A 25406-nucleotide genomic window follows, 5' to 3' on the forward strand; every position below is an offset into this window, starting at 1 on the left:
ATTATTGAAAACTGCTAACAGACTTTAAAATCTAACACAACCAGAGTGATTAGTAGCTGAAACCATATTTAAAGAAACATATTATTCTCATAGCAGACGTTATCTACAATATGTAAAAAAGTAAAAAAAAAAAAACAAACAAAAAAAAAAAACAATAAATCGATGTTAGGCTGTTCATCGCCCATTATATAGATACAGACTGCTAAACAAAAAACAAACAAACAAAAAAAAACTATATATATCTTTGTACACCATAAATGTAAAACATATAGGCTATATTTAGAAAAAAAAAATACTCATTATTGTTATGTGTACATCAGTGCCTCTCTTCAAGAGTGACACCTGTGGTTTATTTCACCCAAGTATCCAACCCCGCCACAAGTCAGGTCAATAATCTGGTTGAAATGGTCTTAATGACCAGATGCTAACATAAAATGATGTTTTGATTCATTCCTTTTAACTTCATCTTCATCAAATGCTTCAGCCCACTGACTCTGAGCAAGTTATTCTCAAGTGCTACACAACTGGGCACATGAAAGGTAAGTGTGCTGTATTTGTTGAGAAAAACAACCCACTTACAGACACTGTATAAGGCAGTGAAAGGATAACAGCATTTCCTGGAAGGCGAAACTGACAGAGGAGAGCTGACTTTGAGTTTACTTGTCTTGTCTAGAGTTTAACACCTGAACAAAATGACTTAAATATCAACCCCCCCCCCCCCCCCCCCAAAAAAAAATGCTACTGAAGGCTCTTCATAAACATTCAAAAAACAATTTAACAGCATAAATGTAAAACAACATACAATCCAACACATCAGAACGCAACTTCTTTCAAGTAGACCAGCTAATAATGACATTAATAAAGATGATGATGATCATAATAGCATAAATGATGATACCACTAATCACATGTTAATACTGTACAGATTTATTGGAATGTGTCCAAAATATACATACTTACAGAAATTCTCTTAAATTTCCCCTTATATCCCTTATATGTTTTTTCCTCAGCAAAGTCACAATTTATCTTAGGGGCAGTTAATAAATACATTACAGCACTGGTGAGGTTGAACTTATTTTTTAAATAGGGCACAGCCAACTTACTAATCAGACAGTAACATAACAGGAAATGAGATTTTCACTTTTGTTATCTGTACACTGCCTTGGTCATGAGGTGAGGAAACGATATTAAATTGTAAATATTAAATGTTAAAACATTAATTCTTAAGGACTAAGAAGAAAAAATGAGATGAACATTTTCATGAAGTATTTTCAAAATAATGTTACGCTGCTAAAAAGTGGGCTTGCCTCAATGTCAAAGATTGCCATGTTTTTAACTGTTTTCGAAAAGTGTATCTAGGCCCCTCAAATAAAGTGCAACTCAGCGTGAAATGCCAAGTGAAGGTACATTAAGAGTGAACATGCGTGTACATGGAGGTGTCCTAGTTCAGGTGGAAAGAGCAGGGTGTCAAAAGACCTTTTGACACGCCGGGCTCCTCAGGTTCCTTTCTTGTGCTTTTGTACGTGCGTGCTCATGCAGGGAGTCCGTTTCGCTGTATACAAACATGTCCTTCATTCCCTTGAGAGAAACAGATGAGAAGAACTCGTAATAAGGACTGATGCAGGGCATATGGCTGGTGGGGTGGGGGGAAGGGGAGTTGGCGCTCAAGAGGATCAATGTCCTGTAGCGCTCCCCAGAAGCAGTCCCACTCAATGGCGCCTGTGCGACTTCAGACCGACCAGGCGGCAGAGCCGGAGGTTTCGCCATGAGCTCACCTCGGAACACCCCTGTGCCGAAAAACCTGAAATAGTAGGAGAGCTGACCTACAGAGGGTGCGGTAAACGCCTATGCGTTTGCCACCAACTCAGGCAGTCTCAAAACATGCACGTGGAATACACTGCTCATTCATAACATTTGTACATCAATATACATAATATCAAATAACCACATTTGATATTTTCATGAATAAAAATGCACCAGCACTGTAGATACATGTGTTCAGTATATTATTATTAAATTACTGTGATAATATAACATTGGATGTGAATGTTGTGCCTTCCTCATCTTTACTGTGGTACAGGATGTGCAGAGACAGAAATATTTAACAGTACATCTGGCTATCAAGCAAGTGATTTAGAAATGACATCACAGGTTTAGAATAGTGCATGGCTTAAGATAAAAAAAACAAAACAAAATACACATGTATGATTCCGTTTTGATCAGTGACAGGACACGGCCTTCTGCTCTGTGGTCGCCCTTTGAAAACCCTTCAGTCTCCATCAACAGAGTTTTATAGGTCAGCTGCTGCAAGCTGCAGTAAATGTTCACCTGCAGGCGCAAATCACGTGGAAAGACCTGACTTTTGCAAACAATACAAGCTGCATAAAAGGTTAAAGCAACTGTAATCTTTTTCCTTTAATCCCTTCTCAACAGACCCTTTCTTCGTTCCATCCTTGACTCTATTTTCATTACTCTGTGGGGGTTTATCACCTGTTTTTTTTATATCAGCATAACATCGTGCCTTATTGTTTTGACACAAATCTCCATGTCAAATTCACCTGCCCGCACCTGCCTCCCCAGTCCGGCGGGATCTGTCCGAGGGATCTCTCTACGACCTATAATAAGGTTATACGTCATCCCAGTCTCCTTGGAGAGGGATGTACCGTCCCCTTCACCACTCTGACTCTAAGCAACAGCAACTGAATTAATACCTGGCTTTACAACCGATGTTACAGAGTTGACAAAAGAGTCCCATTGTGACTAAGGCAGCTGTGGAGAATCAGCAGCTTCTGTTGCTAAGGAATACACTGAGAGAGTGAGACACCTTCAGCCATACAAGTTCCTCAAAACTAGTGTAGCGTTCCCAGCAATTTGTTGCATGGAACTCTCTGTAATGTAGCAAGCTAACATTAGCTACCTAATAGACTAGCTGGCTTAGAGATATTATGTTTTGTACTGCGTATTCTAAAGTTCTGCTTTTTGTAGTGTTTTTTTTTTTGTTTGTTTTTAGCCAAGTAACTAGTTATTCCACAAACGCATTATACCAACTGATACACCTACATAGCAGAACTATACTCCATATTTCATCTTACAAAAAGGTGAGGTTGCTTCTGCCATTTTCAGCAAAGAGGTTATTTCTACTTCACAGCTGTTTTTATATATGAAGCCTACACACTTTCAAATTATGTACCAAACAAAGCTCATTAACAGTACACTTCAGATAATGCCTGAACATATAAACAGAATGTCTAGCAGTTTGACACATTTGATAAGGTTCTCAAATGTCATGCTGGAATACCATTGTTTTGGCAGATGGAATTTTGCGTCACACATCTAGAACCAGTTCCCTCGTTGCTAATCTCCTAATACTAGGGAGTGCTCGGAATATGACAAATGCACTACCCCAGTATATAATCTTGACCCTGCAGGTGATGAGGTCAGAGGTTAAAGGCCATTCCTTGACCTGCTCCCTCTCCCCCACACTCACTAAGTAAGCACCCTGTTTCAGCTCTTAGCTACATGCATTCAGCTTAAATCAAGATAATGCCTAATTAACTAGCAGTGCTTAGTTACTCTCTGTCATGTTATTCTTCTATTACAATTAAATAACTAAAGCAGAAAATAAAAAAACAATAAAAAAAATTCCAAGAAAGAAATATCACAGACAAAAGAACAAATTATTTCATTTTCCAAATTCAAATCCCTTTAAACTCATGATAAAAACAATAAAGCTATAATCAGGCAAAAAAAAAAAATCCATTAGAATGACCAGAGGTAATAACATACAGTTACATTATGTGATAAATGGCCTCTGTAGATGTTCTGTATCTCATCTTAACACATGAGAAAACAAGTACCATTTTCCTCTGGATTCCAGAGTGAGACACTGAATTGGCACATACTGTACAGTAGGTGATAAACAGTAGTTATGTCTGGCCGCCTGGTGTGTTAAATCCATAACCCTTACATATGACACGTACTGACTCTTTCATACTCATTCTGCTCGCCTCTCTGTCCCTCTGTCCCCCACTTGCACTCAGCTCTACTGCGCATGCCGCATCCCTCTTTCCCTCTTTCCCTCTCGTGCTGCCATGTCTCTGCCTTTTCAGCAAAGCTTTCATGAAAATGCCAAGTGCAACTCGTGCAACACAATTCCTGCTCATTACTTCCAGTGCCTTCAAGTCCACACCCAGTGCCTATCTGTTGCATTCCCAGCATACAGACTGAATAATGTCACTCACATGCACGCACTCTCTCTGTCTCTCTCCCCCTCTCTCTCTCTCTCTCTCTCTCTCTCTCTCTCACACACACACACACACTAAAATCAGTCAGTCTGCTCATAGTGCTGATGTGTTTGAGTCCAAATGAACAAAAGTAATATTGAATTGGATATCCCAGAGCACTGGAAATGACATCCATCCATGGCCACAAAAAAAAAAAAACAAATAAATAGAGGTGGCCACAGAGGTGGTGGTGGTGGTGGTGGTGGGGGAGGGGCGTGGGTGGATGGGTTGGGGGTTAAATGTGAAGATCGGCAGGGCCAGTCGAGATGATCCTGCCCTGCCCTCTTATGCAGCAGGCAGGCTGGTGAAGGTGCTGCTTTCGCTCCACAAATTTACACGTGGTGGCTACACCCTGCTTCCCCTCGTCCCCTTAACCCCACAATCCAGCCCGGCCAATCCTATTCCAGGTCACTGAAAAGGGGCCTCAGACAGCCCAGGATGTCCCCCAGGGAGGAAAGCTTCCTGTGCCGAGGATCCGAGGGCCTCCGCAGGCTCCGAGGCGGCTCAGCGGCGGCGCAAAGTCAGCTGTCCTGGGAACACAACAGACAGGCACACGGTCACTCCTGCTGCACTTTGGAGAGACTGGGCACACATAATGCATCTGCAGCCAATGTGAAAGAGGTCCACGCTCACTGTGAGTGAGATCTGAAACTAACCACCAAGTCTAGAAACGGATGCGCTACCAGATGATGGTGATCTGTCCTGAAAGGTGATCTGTTCGAGCTCCACAGGCAGTGGTGCTACCCAACCAAGCCCGAGGGAATGATGTCAGCACTCCCACCCTTACCAGCTTTACTCAGGAATCACAACCTATTATTTCCAGCTCTGTAACATGTTATTGATTTTTTAATACACTGTAATAAACATGTTGAAATGTTCCGATGTAGCTCCTCATTCAGCACTCAAATGCTGTCTTTATGGCAATGTCCTATCACTGCCGAGCTGTTTATAATTCCCATGCCAAACATTACTGTGGCCTTTGAATCAGTGCGCTGGAGACGCCTGGTATTTGTGCACTCGCCATTCACAGTTTCAAATATGTTCGCCCCAGGCATCACTTCCTGTTCCCTGCCTTAACTGTCTCCGCCCAGGCCACACAGCACAGTACAATACCCACACTTTTACATGGTAGTCAGAATCATAGGGATATCACGGGCAGCTTAGTTAGATGTGTTACAGAAGGTAGTTATATGGCAAGTTTTGCTGCCAGAGACATACATCACAAGGCATATACATCACAAGGCATATATAGGGATGCTTTCTAGGACTTAAGAAAAGGTGAGTAATCAGTGTCACATAAATTACTACCAAAGAAATAAAATAAATAGTATCAAATGCACCTTAAACATGAAACAGATTAACTTCATTACCATATCTACACATGCATTACAAAGGAACCATGAGCAATTCAGATTTACCCAGAGCTAGAGCTCTAATCACCAGTGACACAAGTGATAAAGAAAGAGGTGGGACTGGAGTCTTTAATTTAAAAAGTTTATTAAAAAAGCAGACTCCTGACTGTGGCTTTTGATAATGCAAATATTAATGCAAACATATGGGTACTTTTAAAGAGCAAGTTCATTTGCACTATTTAGTACTGCTTGCATTGATTTCTGGAGAGCAAATGTTATTTCATTTTTTGTTTAGCTTTGTTCTCAGAGGCTCTGTTAACCAAGGTACATGTGTGTTGCATTATTACATAACTATAAACGAAACACTTGTTTATTGCATGGTTCCATCATATTAAATGTCTTTTTGGCATTTTTGGAACAAATCCTTCCATGTGCAACTCCGTTACCAGGACAGTGTTTGGAGATTTGGAGTATTTGGAGATCTCAAGATTTGACCTCTGGCCCTAAACACACATTTCATCTTAACAGAGCTGTATCCTTTCCCATCCACCACACCGCAGGGCAACGATCAATGAAGTACTTTCACTGCATCTGTGCCACCTTGATCTAGATTTTCTTTCAGTGGATTAAAGACAAAAACAGGCCACAGTACAATGCCTTCAATGTTGCTGAGGCCCTTGTCCCAGGTGGATGGCAATAAGCGAGGCTTTAATAATAAGATTGAAGCACCTCAGCATGGAGCCTTGAGAGTTGGGGCTGTAGCACTGTTACCATGCAGAGAGCGAGAGATAGAGGAGGAGGGGTGAGAAAGAGGGAGAGTGAGAGTGGAAAATGGGGGAGAGTGGGAGAATGAGGGAGGGAGAGGCAGGAGGAGAAATGGAGGGAGAGAGAGGTGCAGGAAGGGAGGCAGAGAGAGGGGGATATAGAAAGAGATGGAGAGAAAGACAAAGCAAGTGAAAAATAGAGAGGGGGCACAGAAAGAGAGGAAGAGAGAGACAGAGCAAGAGAGACAGCGAGAGAGAGGGAGGGAAGATAGTAGGTGGGTGAGGGGAACAGAGAAGTAGGAGAAAAAATGTAGAAAGAAAGAGTGAGAGAGGCTCTACAGCCCCAAGGACTCGCTAAGAGGCTGCTGATGTCATCTCCATGGTTTTCTAATCAACACACAGTTTTAAGATGTGTCCTTGCTGTTGCAATTTGCGTCCTTCTCTCTATTTTTTGGCCTGTCTTTCTTTCAGCGAGGATTCAGTTTCTGCTCCTGGGGCGTACACGTGAGTCAACCTGCAAGTGTGAGTCTTAGTTTCGCTCGCAGGGCGAGGGGGGGGACTTTGATAGATCAAGAAACAGATAACACCCCAACAACACTCACATGTACTTTAAGCATGTATAGATACATGTTAAAAGAGGAGCATTGAAATCCTGAGATGAGCAAAAAATACACACACACACACACACACACACACACACACACACACAAACGTTGACCCCAAACGTTAAATGCGCATAGAAACACACACGTGTATGGGTGCACACACGCTGTGCAGCCTTACCTCTTGGGACTCCCTCCTGTCCCGGTGGGGGGTCACTCCGTTCTGCACTGGCTCCTGGATCCCCTCCGTCTGCTCCTGGGAGTCCTGCCGGTCCCTGGGGGACCCCTGGGCCTCGTTCACCCAGCGCGCCAGCCCTTTGCTCTTGGAGCTCTTGCGGTGGTGCAGCCGGTACCTCATCTTGGGGAAGGTGTGGGAGCCGCTGTCGCCGGCCCCCCAGCCGTGCTCGGACCACAGCGGCTCCGTCTGCGTGGCCTGGCTGGTGGTGGCGCGCTGCAGCCGCACCGAGATCTTCTGCGCCGAGCTCGTCACCAGCGTGATGGACTGGCCCGCCATCTCCTGCGGCCCCGGTGACACGCTGGGGAACTCAAATACCTCATCCTCATCTGCGGGCGGAAAGTGGCCAAAACCATTGCTCCATAGACAGTAGTGGGTATATCAAACCGGGCAGTGACTTTCTAAGTTTATAAGTGACTTTATATTCTTTAAAGTCAAAGAATAGAGAATGCACATCCAAAATAATGAGGTGCATACACAAGTCAAAGACATTCAAATATAATTAAAGGAAATGTGTGTGCTCTTAATCTCCAAACCATCTTTTGTCTATTTAAGGACTAAACCTACTGAAAAACTAGATACCATTCATCAGTTAAAGGCTAAAGATACTTAATTACTTAGGAGTGTGCTGCCCCATTTTCTTTTCATTTAGGAAAAGGGTTTTTTGTGTAAAGACATCAGATGAAGGTGATGTTTGATAGCTTAATAAGTAAATGGTTAACCAGATTCATCTCCAATGGTAATAATAATCAGATTCACCACTAAGCGGTGACTGCTGTATTTTTTGATGACTTCAGAGGCTGTTAAAATGGAACAGATCTGCACGCAGACTCACCTGCGCAGGTGGGCAGGGTGGGGCTGCTGGGGAGGGAGCTGTGTGTGAGGCCGCTGGTGGACACACTGCCCAGAGAGGCCGCCCGCGGGAGCTTCCTGCAGGCCAGGACCAGCAGCTCTCTGCACTGCCTGTGGCAGTTCACACCACAGTCTGAAACGCAGCAGAGGCGTCAGTGAATCCGCTCGCTCACGTGCGCACGCACCACCCACACACAACTGCAGTCACACGCGCGCAACGCAGGTGTCAGTGCACACACGCACACAGTGGAAGGACAGCATGCGTGCAAACACACACACACACACACACACACACACACAGTTCCAGTGTCAATACACAAACACGTATGTACCTACACAAACAGATATAGCTCTGTAAGACAATGAAACTCATAATAATAAAATGTTCTGCTGTGCTGTGCTACCAGAATAACTAATTAATTTTAATCCCCAATTATTGTAGATATTGTTATATGATGATTGTTACATAAACTGCCACCACCTAGTTTTTCATAGAACATCTCAAGATTCCCTTTAAGCTTTTCGCAGGGGCTCTGATGTTTGAAGACACAATGGGTTTAATTCAGGGCCCCAGGTTAAGCCATCCAGATGGGGTTTAGCCAGAGCTTTTCTGCCTAGGGAAAGAGGACCTCTTTTATTCAGCTCAAATCCAGAGGATGGGTCAGGCCTGAGCTGGTTTCATACAGCACCTCTTGAGCAATGTTTGCAAATAACAGCACTGTAATCTGCCTCACCGCTAAAGAGTCACTGCGATTCTCCCTTGGCTTTAACCACTGTGGCTTTGCAAGGCCAATCCATGTACTGGCATTTGCTAAAGGTAGCTCAGCTGGGCCATGCTGCCACACATACCTCATATTTCCCATTCAATTATAGCTATACGAATAAACCAGTCACTTTGAGGGTGCAAAAGCATATTGTCAACACAGTGCTGATTATACTCCTGGGGAGAATTTGGAGGAATACACATTGTGCTGCTTGAGGTGAGACAGAAACTCATTTTCAGTGAATTTGCGTAATAAGCCACATGGCAGCCACACGTCAGTGATATTCATGCATCGGTAGTGGCCAGCCTCTGACTGTGACCTGGCATTATTCACAGGATTAAAGATTAAAGACGTAACTGTTAAAATAGTGGCAGGATTTAAAGGACTGCCATTTATTCAGGGATGTAGGACACCAGGGGGGGACCAGACTGCACATGCATTTGACCCAGATCTAAAAAAAGGACAAGCATTCAGAATGAACAGCAACGCTGAAATAATGGAACCTACCTTTGCATTTATACCCCTGCTTGATAATACCCCAGAGCTGTTGGAGAGAAGGGTGGGGTTTTGGAAGGGGGAGGGACCAGTGTGGGGGGGGAGAGAGGGAAGACACAATAGAATGTGAGGTTGGAACGTTGATATGAAAGCAACGCAGTGTATGACGACGGGGGCCGTGGCTGACCACAGTGGTACAAACAGGATACAGCCTCTCTCAACACCCTTCCTGTACCCAGAGGGGACAGCATGTGCCTGTATACGTGTGTGTGTGTGTGTGTGTGTGTGTGTGTGTGTGTGTGCGTGTGTTGAACTTACAGCAGCAATCCTAACCCATGTCTCATTGAAATTCAGATTCTGACCTGTGCTCAGGTTGGGTCCAGGACTGCCTTGCTGGGGGTCATATTTGAAATACAGATATACCTACTATAGAGTGTGTAATGCATTAATACTGGGTATTCCTAAGGATAGTTACACTGTCTTCATAGGATACTCAGGAAAAGCTGTGTTATGGCAATTTCGTTGTTTTTTTAATACAATGACAATAAAGGCATTCTGATTTTATTCAAGAAATTAAGGTTCAATAATTCAAATTATTCGACAATAAATAATACAACATTTATTCCTTAGAGTAATAATCTATGTAATTTTGCCATATTATTCAATGATGTACTTTAGGAATACTCATAAATCTGCAAGAAAAAAAACAGAGCTCACAAACAGCATCTAAACACCTAACAGAGTACGTCCTCAAACAGTCGTGTGAATTAGATTCATTTTTTGATATTATGCACCAGTGAGGCTATGAAATGCTAGTGTAAATAACGACAAACTCTGGGCAGCCAACGTCGTGGGGAGCTCTGATCATATGTGAGAAATCCGTTCTTTCTCAGGCCATGCAGCTGCCGTGTAAATTCGCTACTGTACGATTGTCATGTAATGCCAAAAGGTTCGACTTCGTTTACAGAATGTGTGATTTCACAGCTTTTTCATGCTTTTTGTATGGCAGGCCGACAGCCAAGTCAGCATATGGTATCTCCATGTGGTGAAGGTCACAGCGTACCAAAGGATTCGCATTTAGTTAAAGGAGTGGGAATGCTATGGAGACGTATATCACCCTATAACTGATCTCACTGACAGCTGCGCTGACAGTGATCAAATTATATACAGTAGTACATCACTCATCAAGTGACTGCTGGAGTGTTTAACTCAACATGTCATGAAATTTGTTGAAGTCTCAGCTTTGTATCTTAGATTCTTATCACCAGAAGGTTAATATTGAAAAAAAAAATGAAATCTGCTAATTCCAAAGAGGATTTACATAAACATTTTCCATATGTAATTATGGATAGGTAATGCCAGCACCTGAGTGCTATATTACTTCTGATTTTTCATTATTTTTATAATTTTCACCTGGAGTGTCAGAGAGTTTGACTATCAACCCAAGTGATCATTTCAGTTGTTCAAATATAAGCTGAGATAGAAGGAACCAGTGACCCCTCCTGGCCAGGAGGACTGGAATTTACCACTACATGTTCAACACAAAATACAGCTTGGAACTAAGTATTGTGACAGGTTAAGACAGGGTCAGAGAGGTTACACGAGGCCAAAAGGTACGCACAAATCCAGCACAGTGCTCGCAGAAGGTGGGCTTGAGGTATGTCATCTCCTGGAAGTTGTGGACAAAACCAGGACCCATCTTACACTGCAGCAGGGAGTTGGCCCTCAGGAAGTAGGCCATCATCTCGTCCTTACTGATCAGACCATCCCTGGAGACAGAGCGAGATTAGGGAGAGGAACAGAGATTTCGCTATTTAAAAAATGATGTCTGAAAAGAAATTTATAGATGTGCAGTAACTAATAATGCAGCAACAGCCTGATAGCGGGAAAATAACTGGACAACGCCACTCAAGTGCTCTGCTGTTCATGTATTGAAAATACACGTGAATGCTGGAATACTCAGGAGTCCTTATGTGTAAACTTAGTTGGGCCCAAAAATATTGCAAATGTAATTAACAATAACCCCATTTATTAATACTGTAATCACAAGGTTTGCAATTCAGCTTAGTTGATGCATTTGTAGTTTCTATGATACCTTTAAAAACTGTACTGAAAATGACACATTTTTAAGTGTTTTGACAGAGGTCTGGGATAATGTACTAAGCACATAAAAAAATAATTGCTTCAGCTTCTCTAAGAATACTCATCTTTAAAACAAGTATGTTCTAAATTATAAATTCATCAGATGTAAAACTGTAAATGAAAAATTATGTTTGGTAGTGAATTGAGTTTTTTTTTGCTTTTGCACAGAATCATTTAAGAACAAAGTGCTTCTCCATGTCATGGACTGAGAGTGTATTTAAAGGGAAGGTGTTTAATTCTGTAGTACTGGGTGGGTTTAGGGGAGACTGCTGGAAAGTGTTACTAACACAATGACATCATATCTTAGACAGCTATCACAATGCCTCCACTGTTCAAAGCCAGGAGAGAAAGAGCTCTAAGCTTTGAATTAGAAGGATTTAGTTTTTTATAGCTTCAGTCCAACACTCAGAAGCCCTGAGACACATTTCCCGAGTCATGGAGCAGCTGCAATCTGTGTCCTTCACAGGGTACCATAACATTCAGCTCTCCCTCGGGCCATTGGGCCCAACATCTCTCCCAGTTAACAAACATTAAGCCCTTGGTGCCTGGTCTTGTTTTGCTATCTTTCCCAAAATTTAATGCATTTTGTATTAGTGATTGGGGCTGTGAGTGACCCTCTGACACTCATTTGCGTTTGTTTAAATGTTATTTAGTGTGTTTCTGTATGTACATGTAGCCTTATTCGATGCACTTCTACACCTTTGGTTTCTAAGTCACTCTGGATATGCGCATCTGCCAAATTAATGAATGCAATTGTAAATGCCGGATTTAATCTACTGATCATTCCCCGGTGATGAATGAATGTTTGCAATGCCTCAGAGAGTAATCCCAGCTAGGACAAAAATAACTTCTTCATAAAAAAAACTTGAATGTTTTTATAATCTGTCTGCAGGTGCATGATGTAGAGAGAAAGTGTGCTTTCACCTGAGATCATTTCAGTGACAGGCCACTGTGTCCTGTATGTGGGTATGAGTGTGTGCCACATGTATGTATGTGCATGTGTGTGTTTGTTTGTTTGTGTGTGTGCGTGCATGCGTGCGTGCGTGTGTGCATGTGTGTGTGTATGTGTATGTGTGTGTGTTTGGTTTTAGTGTGCGTGTGTATAGAGTATGTGTACAAGTGTATTCATCCACTCTTGTGTGCATGTGTGTGTCCAAATGTGTGAGTCTCTTTATGTGTGTGGTGTGTGTCCCTCTGTATGTATGTGATTGTGTATGATTGTGTGTGTGTGTGTGTATTTGCTGTCTGATTAGTAATTATTCCCATCATGGTATGGTGTTAAAGGATGAACACTCACTGGTCCTTGTCCAGCACACAGAAAGAGTCCAGGAAGGGGAAGTTGGCAGCAATGCTCTCAAAGTCCTCCTGAGAGATGTAGCCATCATGGTCATGGTCATAATTCCTGAATACAGACTTCCCAGAAGACAAAAAGTATTAGAAGTAATACTTGCTACCAGTATTTCCAGGGGGTGACGACCAGTAATTGTGTGTCTTACCAGTAATTATTTGGACATTTGTGTGTGAGGAAATAGAACACAAATACCAGGATATGTGTGCAATGGAGACCATTGTACTGAAATCAAAGGGATTATTGTATTTCATAACCCAACACTATTTTGTCACCAGGCTAAAAGCATGATATAGTATTGTAATCTCATTTAAGTGCTTACTTGAAGCTATGTTGTGCATTTCAAAATTGTCATTTTATTTTCAGTTAGACTGAATCTGAATCGATTCAAACTGTTCTTGTGGCTCTTTTCCTCACCAAAATTCCACATTGCAATGGAACCTTGAATTAGTCAGAATTACAGTGAGTTGGGGTGAGCTAAGTATGAACAGACACCAGAATAAGTTGAGTTTAAATGGGGAAGAGATGTCCAATGGCTTACATCCACCACCTTCCTGATGTGCTTGTTGACAACAGATGGGTCTGGTTTGGTGGTCACCCCCGACGCCCAGTCCAAAGGGGCCAGTGGCTTGTTGGGTGTGGTGGGAGAGGTAGGCTGTAGGGCACAAGCTGACTGTCAGAGGACTTTCAAAAGCCAGACATTACTACAATCACAAACACCCTGCTATGGTCTATGCAGTGCTGTACAGCAAATCTGAAATATTCCACATAGCATGTATAGCAAGTAAAGCATGTATGCTTTATGTTGGATGGACCAGTGTGTGGGTGTTTGCATTGGCTGTATTTGTCTAAGTATTAAATAAGTCAAAACTGCATTAGAACCTCACTCCCTCAGGCCACCCATCATTTACGGGAGTGCTGTGTTGCAACTCTTTGCACCCCCACTCATTATTTCTGAGGCCTCTTTCCTTCCCCAAATAATGATAGAGTTGCAGCCCAAAACAGGAAAAGACGGGCCATGAATTAGAAGGTGTGAACAGAACGCTGGTGGGGACTCACCAAAGACTTGGGGTTCCGGGGCTCCCTCAGCAGTGACAGCTCGTAGATCTCATCCTCCGTGTAGTAGAGATCTAGGGAGAGCTGGAGAGAGTTGACGGGCTGAAGCGGAAACGCTCCCATATGAAAAACATTTTGCTTCATCGGGCTTCTAATTGGCCGCAAACAGCTGACAATCCCGAAACTCTGCATCAGTCGCACAACTGGCGGATCAAGAGAGACGACCGCTGACCGCGCTCACGCAGCAGACCTCCCCCTTTCAACCCCTCCCCTTCGAAGGAGATATCGCTCCTTCAAGGCCAGGACAGTTGTTTTCCAAACAGCTGTGCAGATACTTTCACATTAGTGAACACCTAAATGTTACAATAGTGTCATCATGTTTAATAGCCAGTATATTGATGTTTGCTCCCTTTTCTTGCTCCAATGTGGCAGAGGTTTTAAGCAGTTTATGCTTGCATTACATGGACTGTGTATCACAGCATTGGTCATTCATCATTGTATGTAAATTTGATTCCATGTACATGGATGTGTTTGTGTATGTATGTTACAAGTACAATGCCATGAAAACATTTCCATCCATACTCCTGTGTGATTCTGATTGTGATTGTTTAATCTCTAAAAAAAATTTTCTATAAAAAATATTTGTACACCACTCACATTTACCATGTGGTTTTTCAGTTAAATCTCTGAGAAAAAGACTTCACTTTGCTCTAACAAGGTCAACTCGGTGAGGGTACACTCTAGTTAGGCATAAACAACTGATGCTCAATTAAAATACTGTATTAGCCCGTGTCTCCAGTGACCAATGGAAGGTTTCACAAAGCCCCAATAACTGCATTCAGCCCTGATGAAGACTGTTGATAACTGCAACATAACAGGTGGTATACAGGTGCTCAAGTACATTCTAATCTTTTAACAGTTTGCCTCTGGCCAGACAGGTTTTTGTATCTAAAAACGTAAGGTTTTTTCCACACATGCTGTTTTATGTACCTTTGAGAGCTTGGATATAGATCCAGTCAGCAGCTGAGTTATTGTAGCTCTCACCATAACATGACAAACTCTGGCCTAAGGGGGGGGGGACGACTCCCACTCAGTCTGGATCAGCCTGAGGTTTATTTCTCATAACCAGCTGAAGGGAATTATTTCTTCCCACTGCTTTGTCAGGGCACTGGCACCGTCTCATTGCATTTGGGGTTTCATCGATTTTTTTAGTCTTATTTGAGTTGTAGATCATTATATTGCTCCCTTCTCTGACATTCTGATACAACACCTGAATCTGTTCTATTATCTGTTGCCTCGATCACTAATTGGCTATTTGATCCCGTGCTCATAATACTTTTGTTTTTATTTTTTTAAATCATAAAATTCTGTGACAAATTCCTGATGATGACGGGCTGTATCAAATAAAATATGATAGACTGATTGACAAACTGTAGCATACTACTGACTTACCCTGAAATAAACATTACCTACCTCACTTCACAAATATTACCCCTGCCTCTACGTTGCTCTCCTAACATCTGTGTCCTAATGGAGCTTGAATTCTAGTATTGAAGAATGCAAGAAACAAAGTAAACAAAAGCAGATGGTATGTTTTCTAGGAAATCAGACCGGGAAGAGACTATGCTAAGGCTTACTGCATCATACAGCCATCAAGCAGCCAGCATACATGCCACAGCCCAGCCAGAGTGTGAAGATCCGTACTGACAGTATGAAAGTTGCTTACTGATTTTCAGGAGCGCTTGATGGCACACTCTTTTTGCCAAGATCGCAGCCCGAAAAAATGCCACACACAGCTCCAGACACTCTTTGCTCATTGTGTGCAATAACCCCAGGCCGAATGGGGAATATCGCACCTGCTAAAACCCCTTGTGCTGTGGCAACGCCATGGCAGCGTCTCCCAGTGAAGCGCCCTGTGGTGCACTCACTGTGAGCAGGTAGATCAGGTCCATGTTGGGTTCCACCTGAGCAGTGGCACTCTGCAGGGACACCAGCTCGTTGAAGGTCAGGTAGAGCTGCTGCATCTTCACGATGTTGATCTTGCTCTCGTCCACCCAGTCGGGGAACACCACGTGCACGGCGATCAGGTCTTTCAGGTGCACCCCCAGTATGGGGATCTTGAAGCCCTCGCAGTCCGTGAAGGCCTTGCGGTAGGCGCAGTAGTTCCCATTGGAGGAGACCAGCTCCGTCATCTCGTTCCAGATCTGGGGGTGATCAATACGATGCAATCAGACAGGACCAAACAAGGATGGAGCAAGAAGCCAACTATGTAAACAGGCAACTAATAGGCACAAAATAAGGCACAATAAGGCAAAAAATAAGGCACAAAAGACTAAAGTGGGAAATTTCCAAAAAGCAAGTAATTTCAGCAAAATACTGTGGATGTCAGTGCTCCTGCCCCCTAGCCGTTGTGTTTTTGTTTTTTCCCGATCCATGTGTTTTTGTTTTCCTTGTGTTTTAGCCCTGCCCTGCTCCCCGCCCGATTCTCCACACATCTGATTGCTCATCGCCTTCACCTGCCTGCCTGCACACCTGCTTCCCATCCCCTTGGCAGCCCTGCCCTATATCTGCCCTGCGTATCCCTGTCCTGTTGCTAGTTCGTAGCAGTTCATTCCTGACTGTCTTCGTCCCCGCAATTTTTCCTGTTTGTTGCTTTATTCCGTTTTCGACCTGCCCGTTTTTCGACCTGATTTTTTGCCTGCCGATCTGTACTGTTCGCCCAATCTCTCTGCCTGCCTGTTGTTCGACCCTGCCTGTTCCGGTTTACCGTCTCCTGGATTTTCCCTCGGATTTTCCCTTCATATATATATGAAGGATGAACGAATGGCTTTTTTCTAAGCCACTCACCCTGGTGACCTCTGGGGAAAGGTGGGAGTGGGTCTCTTTCAGCCGCGAGATGGAACTGTGACTCAGCCCTCCCACCACCGCCATCAGCGTGTTGAAGTTCTGGAGGTGCAGCAGCTTCTGCACTCAGAGAGCAGAGAGAGGTGATGGAGGAGAGAGGGAGGAGGAAGAAAGGGATGGAGAAAGAGGAAGAGAGGCATATAGGGATAGAGAGAGGGAAAGTGAATGATAAGGGGATAGGTAGAGAAAGAGGTAGATAGGGAAAGAGAGTAAATGGAAATGAGACAGAGACAAAGAGGGATGGCGACAGATAGGTAGAAAGGGAAGGAGAGAGATGAAAGAGTGAAAGTGAGAGACAGATGAAGAAAGAGCGGTGAAGAGGGGGGGGGGGGGGAGAAAGAGGATGACACATTCCTGTTTGTGCTACTGTTTACCACCCACAATCCCAGCATGAGCAATTTAATTCACCACTCGAATTGACTGCTCGTCAACCTTTAATTAACTAATTTATGAATGCTGAGTCCAACACTGTGTGGACCCGGTTGTGAAGATGTTTCAGATCTGAAGGTGGCAGATAGTGGATACTGAGGCTTGTTCCATAAGCAAGTGTGACACATATGACCCAGTTGTTGAGCATTAGTCAGCTGAATAATTCCCTTTGAGATCTACCCACACTTTTCTTATGGAGATGCGCTGTGCTGTTAGGCGATTGAAGGATCCATTAATATGATACTTAAGATCTATTGAGTGCTGAAACATACAAAGCTCTGTTTTCCTCCTCTCACTCACCGCACCTAGAAATGGGACAATGATGAGCATATTCCTTGAGGGACAGCATGTTATGCATATGTGAGATAACCACGAAAATCACATGGGTGACACTGAACATAATATTTGATCTGAAGGCAGCAATTTAGGGCAACCTTCACAACACAGTTTACAACTAAAGGTCAGTTGTCCTGTGCATGCCAATTAAAAAACAACAGGAACCACTGTGCCCTCAAGAAAATATAGTCCACTGCAGTTGCAACGATGTGTATTATGCCAGTCAAGGACAGGAGTGAACTGTCGAGCTGCCTGAACTCCTCAGCTCTGCGCCATGAAGGAGTTTTTAAGGAGGCCCAGAGCCTCTGGTTTTCCCTTACCTGCGCCACGTTGATGAACTTGGTGATGACCTCAGCACGGTGCTGGGGGGTCAGCTTGGTCAGGACCATCAGCTGGACCCACTGCGAGACGCCGTTGAAGAGGGCGATGGAGCGCTCCAGCGTGGGGTTGTCCACCAGGCACCCGTGAATCACGTAGCTCTGGTAGTCTGTGAACTGTGAGGGAGACCGCGATGCTGAAGTGAACACCGCTGCTGAAAATACATCACCCGGATGCCAATCCCTCTGACTTCAGGGCTAAGATATATCATTACTTTGGAACATCAATCCAATACTTGATACACACACTTTCAAATACCACATTCTTTTCAGATGGCGAGGTGGAAAAAAACACAGCTACAACATAATTTCAGATACGCTGGTTAGCATTGCTTTGGAATACTGTTTTTTCAGTTTGTGTGAGGTAATGTGTCACCTGGCTTCAATTTGACTTCAACAATTTTAATGGGTGACCTATTTTTCACAAGTGCTTTTTACAGACTTATAAAGAATAAGTACTTGTGAGTAACTTGATGGGGCTTTTTTGTACTCTGACAGCTCTTGATGGGTTTTTTGTGACAATCCTTTTTACTGTGATAGGACATTACCACCATAATAGATGGAGAAAACCTGCTTCATGGAGAAAACAGATGCCATTATATAAAAAAAATCAGGGTCCTTAACTGTGGAGACACTATACTGTCACCCTGGAGCAAACAAAACTCTCAGGTGAGGTTCTCAAAATGATACAGGTCATAGAGCTATAGAACAAGCCAGCCAGTCTCACAGCCACTGAGGAATCCCTCTGTCTGGCAGAACATTGTGACAACACGATCCCAGATCAGGTTAACAATCATTCACATCAGACATCAGAGGTTCTAACTTATCAACAGCAACGGTGGAGGAAGGGAGGGGCTATAGCACTCGAACCAAGATCCTTCAAGCGGTCAAGTTCAGTGAGAATGAGGAGGCAGTGGCTAGTAAGTCATGGCAGCGGGCAGTGGAAAAACAGGCGTGCGATGGCACATTCCTGTAGATAAGTGAGGCTACACAGGAGAGGCCTGCGGGCCAGATGGACATTTCCCAGCCCGGTGGAAAAGGGAAACATACCGATATCCTCCTGAAGGACTTGTACTCCAGGAAGGTCAGGTGCTCTGCCAGCTCCATGGGCTCCAGATGGTCGAAGAGCAGTGATGCCTTGCCCTTTTTGGGCATCTTCTTCCTCTGGGTCAGCTTTCTCATCCAGTCATAGGATGGGCTACGGGACACAGGAAGGGTTTCAGTGTCACCAGCTCAAACCAAGCTCGCCCTCTCTCCTGCTATGCCCCATGCTGTTTAGCTTATGCCCAGTGTCTGCACGATCAACACATCCCTGACTGGCATCCTGTCGCAGACATTACATATTGCAGGCCAAACCACATGTGTCTGTGGAGCAACTGCACTCAATGTGAAGATGGATTAATTCTGCTGGCAAGCAACAGAATGCTTCCAGAACCGCGAAAAACCAATTTATTGTTCATATTTGGTGGAAAAAGCAGTTATCTCTTCACCTTTCCACAAAGCAGTGAAGCGATCCCTTGGGACATGAAGTCCCATGACTTCATCATCACTTCATGTGTAAATCGTCTTTAAGGATGGTATTGTGCTTTTCTGGATGTGCTCATGGACAAGTGCTTTCCTGAGGTGACAGTTGCAATTTTCATATGAAATCGCCCGTACTTTTTGCATTGTGCAATTTGTAACTGGAATTTAAACACATCCATTGGGCTACTGCCCAATATAATTCTTGGAAAAAAAAGCAAAAAAGCATTGAAAACACACAGTTGCATTCTGCAATTCAATTATATTCTGGTTATACATTAATGTGTATCTCAAGTATCTGTGCATGTGTTGTTGGGGGCGTAAATGTATGTGTTAGGTATGTGCTTATACTCTATCTGTGAACCATGTAAATGTGCACATGTTGGAGTGGTTGAGTGGATGCGTAATGCTCAATGTGTAGGAGTAAGTGCGTACTGTGCTTGGCTGTGAGATACGCTTGCAGATGGTACTCACATGGTGGAGATGTCGATGAGCTTGAAGTGCTCCTCACAGCCCAGCTGCGCTGCCACATCCCGGAACTCCTCCGTCAGCCGGATCAAACCCAGGTCCAGGTTAAACTCCGCCGGGAACTCCACAATCCAGTACCTGGGAACCAGGGACAGGTGGACAGGTGCAGTGCTACTGAAGGGGACTCTCGGATTGGCTAGGACAGTGGCAAATCACAGGGATCTCATTCTCATTAAATCCACTGCAGGTATAGATTATTCAATTACAGTCACTGATGATGGGTTCTTCAGCCCCTTCATATTCCAGGTGAAAAGCTTGTGCTTCTTAAGGGCATAATGGAAACCTTTAGGAAAGCGAATTATGAGCTCAAGAGGTCTAAAGTACCAACAATCCATCCATAGATTAGACCTAGCTGTCACTCACCTATAGTACAACAGCTACGAATTAAATATACTGTATTCAGAGTCCAAACCCTAACCATATGTAAGAGTTGTGTATTGTTATCTTTAATGACTTAAGTATGTACTTATAGTGTGGGTGTATGTGTAGTGTGTCTGTGTGTATGTGTGTGCGTCTATGATAATGGAAAATGTTGAAACGGAATGTGCTCTGAAGGAAGTTCAAAATGTGCCTGGCGTGTTTGCGGGTCAAACCAGCTCTGGCGCTTTAGCTGCTTTAGCTGGGGGGGGGGGGGGGGGGGGGGGGGCGCATGTGAAAATGAATGATTCATGATTGGGTCACACGCCTAAGCAGTTGGAGGGGGTTCTGTGCTCGGTGATCTGTGACATGACGGAGATACAAGAGGCTTCAGGGGACACAGCGATCACAGAGAGGCAGCCTCGAGTGCTGACGGCGGCGTTTCGCATAGGTCACGGCCGGAGCCAACATGCATCCCTGTCAGAATGTAGAGGACACCTTAGGGGTCATTCTCAAAGCAAGCGGTCAGCAGTTTTCCTTACTACCCCATTCTTTAACTTGCAAATCTAATATGAGCCAGAATTTCCTGAACGATGGCAGAATGAATGTACTGAAAATGAACGTTTAGGAGAGTGACTTCATCAGATGCACCAAACACACACTGAACAAATGGCCTTGAAAGATTTACAAAAATGACTTTATTTATCTATCTAGTCTATCTACACAAATACTTTACAACTGCTGGTGCCTTAAACATAACTCACAATACCACTGTGATGTTGCCATCACTATAACGTGCCACATCACGAAGACTACTGCAGTACATAATGCACGGATGCACTATTTAGTTGAACTCAGCAGTGCAGTATACAGTGAAGGACAGGTGGAAGCTATCCTCTCAATACTGTCTGAAGGTCTCATTTCGACAGATTATAATTATTGTTTATGCATTTACTGCTGATTTTTTATTTGATACTTTATTATCTGACTTACAGATCATCGGAAAACACAGTGCAGAATACAGATAGCCAGTCAAACCGTGCAATGCAGGTTATATATCCAGGCATATATCCAGCTAAAAGGCAGAAAGCCATGTCATACACAAATTCCCCAAAGGTAGCACTCACTCCAGTATAAATCACAATTACTGTTCGCTAGTTTCAAGTTATAAGTATGCTTGAGGCTTCAGTCCACACAGCAGAAACAGACAAAAGCTGGGAGGGGATTTCAACTGAACAAACCAAAGCAACTACGGAGAGTTCCTAAAAAAGTTATTGCTACAGGCTAGACATGAAAAAAAAAAAAAACCAATGCCCTGTGCCTTTTAGAGTCAAGGCAAAGTGAGAAACTTTGCTAACAAAATAGAGACATGGCAAAGAGAAGTGGGGGAGGAGGGCAAGACTGGGAAGCAACTATGGGCTGAAACAAATAAAAAAAGTTGCCTGTGGCATTTTCTGTGTAAATAATGGATCACAAGACAACTGCCTCACTGAATGCCTTCACCCAAACAATCTCCCCACTTCAGATGGCTGGAAGCAGCCCCCGTCTCATGCGGATGACCACTGGCTGTCACTCTGCATGACATCATGCCCGCTGTTGCATCAGTCAGTCACAGAGCCCCGGGAAAGCTGTCATTCTGCCTGGCGAAGAGGGCCCGCGCAAGCATCTCAGAAATGTTACCGCACTCCAGCTGAGGAACAAAAACAAGCCCTTTACCTCATTAAATAGCAGATCTTCAGCCTCGTCCTTTGGCAGTCGTCTCCCTCGCAGTCTCGATACGTGGGAAGCGTTAAGGAGAGGTTACCGCTTTGCTCTCTAGGAGGCAGTGCTAAATACAGTTTTTGAACGGATTAACCTAAAACAATTTCACGGAAAAAAACTGTTGCACATGTATCACAATAAATAGCTGTGCCTTCTCTAAGGCAGCTGTGGAACCCTGATACAAATGGACAACATAAAAATGGAAGGCCAGTCATGTGATCAGTTTTTCCGCGTGCTGCAGAACGCTCAAAATAATTGTTACCAGGCCAGTGTTTTTCCTCCTTGTGAAATAGCAATATTTTAAATAGTAACTTGTGAGGGACCTTGGGCAGGAGTCCAGCTTTGGTCTACAAAAAGCCCCAGGTGACGTAAGCTTCAACAGAAGCACATAACACAGCTTTGTGGTGCTATGTCAATGCGGATGTGCTCACTTTCAGAGCTGTGTGAAAATGGAAATGTTTCGACGAGTAAGTCGAAAGTGTGCGCTCTAGGCCAATTGTAGAGGGTTAAGCCCAGAGTACAGGAGAGGACGAACAGCATGTACACAAAAGGGCACTGGGGTGGGGATGCGGTTGCCAAGGGTGGTGTGTGATATTACAGCAACCACACTCATGCAAAAGATAATGAAAGAAATGTTATAGTTGCATTTGGTTTATGCAAGAAGGAAAAAGACATGAAAGAAGCGGTCTTTGTTTTTCCGTCACATGAAGAAGGCTCCCTTCAGATAGGCCTTGAGGCCTGTCTCGCTCTGCCCCAGAAAAACCAGGAAATGCCGTGGAGGTCAGGAGGGTGGGGGAAGGAGGGTGGGGAATTTTCTTTTTTACACCCAATGTGGCAATGACACGAGAGGTTAGGACTTCAAGGAAGTGAATGATTAATAACTTCTTTCTAAGAATAAATGCCTTCCCGGGAGCCCCCCACCCCCACCTCCCCCGCTGTTTGGCTGCAGCAGGGAGGAAAACAGCTCAGTTTCAGGCAAACGCTCCTATTGTATAATTCCAGTGCAGTGCAAGAGTGAAACGCAAAGAACAGGCTGGACTACGTCCCATGGTGGCTTTGAGGTGTAGTAGTTCTTAGAAGTTCTGCGGCACAGAGGTAAAGGAAATTGATTTATAACCTGTTGGACAAAGGTGTAAATCCCAGGTGGAATGCCATTGCTCTCTTTGAGAAAGGTACGTAACCTAAATTACTTCAATGTCTCTTCAGCCACAAAAATGATCAGTTTAATATAAGCTAAAATGGCCTGAATAGGGAAAAAAACATAAAAGAGAAACTAATAAATAATGTAATGTTGCACTATTGATTACTATTTGAACCTAGTTCCAGTAGTTGAAACTCCACATGCACAGCAGCAAGGCCCTTGCAACCCACAGTCCTTTGGGTGCCAAGTCCTATGATCTTCTCTTCCCCCTTCCCTTATTCAAGAAAACAGATTCTAAAATTATCAATGCCAGTGTGTGACAACAGGGCCACAGCCTAGACATGAATAGTGTGGCTTTCTTTGGCTATAAAGGATATATCATGAGGAGCTTCCCGGCCAGCTCGGTGGACGTGACGTACCAGCGGTGCATCAACAGCATGGTCCGTGGCAACTGATTGTTTCCAAGTCCCCCATTATCATCTGCAGAGAGGAACACACCGTCAGCCATGACACTCTCAGAGAAATCCAGGTGAATGTTTGTACAGACAATACATTGTGTATATTTTAAAAGGGTGGAACAACAAATGTTTGGGGCCTTTTTTAAATCAGTTAAACATACTGCAGTGAGCAGGGGATGAGTATTCAACCCATGGCAGTTAGTCCTTGTGTATGCAATATACTTTGCAAGAAACATTTTTCAAAAATACTGGCACCATATAATGATTAAATGCACACCATGTGTACTCTTTTAACAGCTATCGCTGGTCATTATTAGTCAAGCTCTAAGAGCAGGTGTTACCAAGGTTTGATTGATGGAGGACCAATCTGGAGAGCTTGGAAAGCTATAATGAGTCCAAAACCAAACATTTTTTATCCACTATACATTCCGAATGTGTATTCTCATTAAGATGGTAACAAAAAGGAGATTCTTAAATTTACTTCTCTGAAGTTGTGAATAAGACAGCATCTTTACTTGAGAAATTAACAAGTGAACTAGCTCTGTCAGTAACATCAACAAGAAGTATTGAACTTGACTAATGGACTTGAGAGGAGTGTTTTTGCAAGACTCTTAGGCATCCATCCCCCATGTGAAAGCAATAACAAAATGCTGTTGCATCAAAGCATCTTCTCCAGTCTTATGTATCAGCATTTAGAGAAGGCAATAACAGTGTTATCTTCTCCCATGAAAAAGAAAAGTTGTAAGCACCTTTCCTGCATACTGATAAAAAACATGAGTGTAGAGCCAATAAAAAATGGACCAAGTGGCAGCCAAAATCTCTTACCCTGTTTCTCACCCTGACCTGAAACTAACTACCTTTACTACTTAACATTTTATGTATTTTTATTACATATATGTTATTAAGTACACATTATAGTATAGTAATATAGTAAGTTAAGTATACATTTGAAATTTTGTAATATTTAAGACTGCATGTTTAAAAATGTATGTCTATAAAGATCACAATTTCAACCAGATATGTTAGTCAAATTTACACATTTTGAGCCTTTAACATGATTTCTACTCATGCAATATGCATTAAGGTTTGACATTCTGGTCATATTTACAACACCAAACTATCTAGCTAAATAAACATGAAATTGATGTCCAGCCAGGTAATACCTGGTACCCACGTCTGACTGAAGCCAAGCGTGGCAGCTGATGTTCTGTTTGCTTGGTTCCAGTAATTTCTTTAAAGGAAACTTAACAGGATGGCATTCTAAAGGGCACACAGGTGAGATTTAATTGAGTATCAGTTTCAGAGAAAGGGCTCTGGGAGGCATACATGATTTCCATAGGGGCCATATGTGCCCGCAGGCTACGCTTTGGGAACTCCCGTCGTGGGACCCTCCAAACAGTACTAACCTTGTGTGTGTCACTTGACATGCCCTTGTGCCACAGAGTTAGGATGAATGCGGTCTTCTAATCAAACCAGTAAACCAGCTACACAAGCTGGACAAAGCTGAGACACTGACACCAGACTGAAGTAGCTGGTATCTATAGGTAGGCCGTGAGTGCATCGGATCAATCGCAGGGATCCCCTGACAGTGCTGTGGAAAACACTGTCCATCAGCGGTTACTCACCGAAAGCCTGTATACAGGCGTCCAACAGCTGGTCCAGAGAGGCCGCCTTCCCCAGCGTCGACGATCCCATGGTGCC

General features: G+C 43.6%; 1 protein-coding gene across 1 annotated transcript; it reads right to left on the reverse strand.

Moving 5' to 3' along the window:
• Positions 1-4485: 4485 nt before the first annotated feature.
• On the reverse strand, positions 4486-25406 carry rasgrp3 (RAS guanyl releasing protein 3 (calcium and DAG-regulated)). The gene is made up of 16 exons (XM_036547361.1): positions 25331-25406; positions 23625-23727; positions 22062-22124; positions 19935-20066; positions 18990-19137; positions 17883-18056; positions 16741-16857; positions 15822-16097; positions 13897-13977; positions 13379-13492; positions 12787-12902; positions 10969-11116; positions 9360-9396; positions 8072-8221; positions 7183-7565; positions 4486-4813 (listed from the first exon to the last, which is right to left on the reverse strand). Exons 1-16 carry the CDS (start codon positions 25398-25400, stop codon positions 4805-4807), a joined length of 2121 nt encoding a protein of 706 aa, XP_036403254.1. The 5' UTR covers positions 25401-25406; the 3' UTR covers positions 4486-4804.

This window comes from Megalops cyprinoides, chromosome 15 (assembly GCF_013368585.1).
Source record: "Megalops cyprinoides isolate fMegCyp1 chromosome 15, fMegCyp1.pri, whole genome shotgun sequence".
In the NCBI taxonomy this organism is placed as follows: Eukaryota; Metazoa; Chordata; class Actinopteri; order Elopiformes; family Megalopidae; genus Megalops; species Megalops cyprinoides.

Excerpts from the sequence above, each read along its gene's own strand:
- rasgrp3 (XM_036547361.1), bottom strand. The coding sequence starts at position 25,400 with ATGGGATCGTCGACGCTGGGGAAGGCGGCCTCTCTGGACCAGCTGTTG. Across the intron at positions 16,858-17,882 it reads AGTTCATCAACGTGGCGCAG|AAGCTGCTGCACCTCCAGAA; the intron begins GTAAGGGAAAAC and ends CTCTGAGTGCAG. Across the intron at positions 8,222-9,359 it reads GCAGGGGTATAAATGCAAAG|ACTGTGGTGTGAACTGCCAC; the intron begins GTAGGTTCCATT and ends GCTGCGTTTCAG.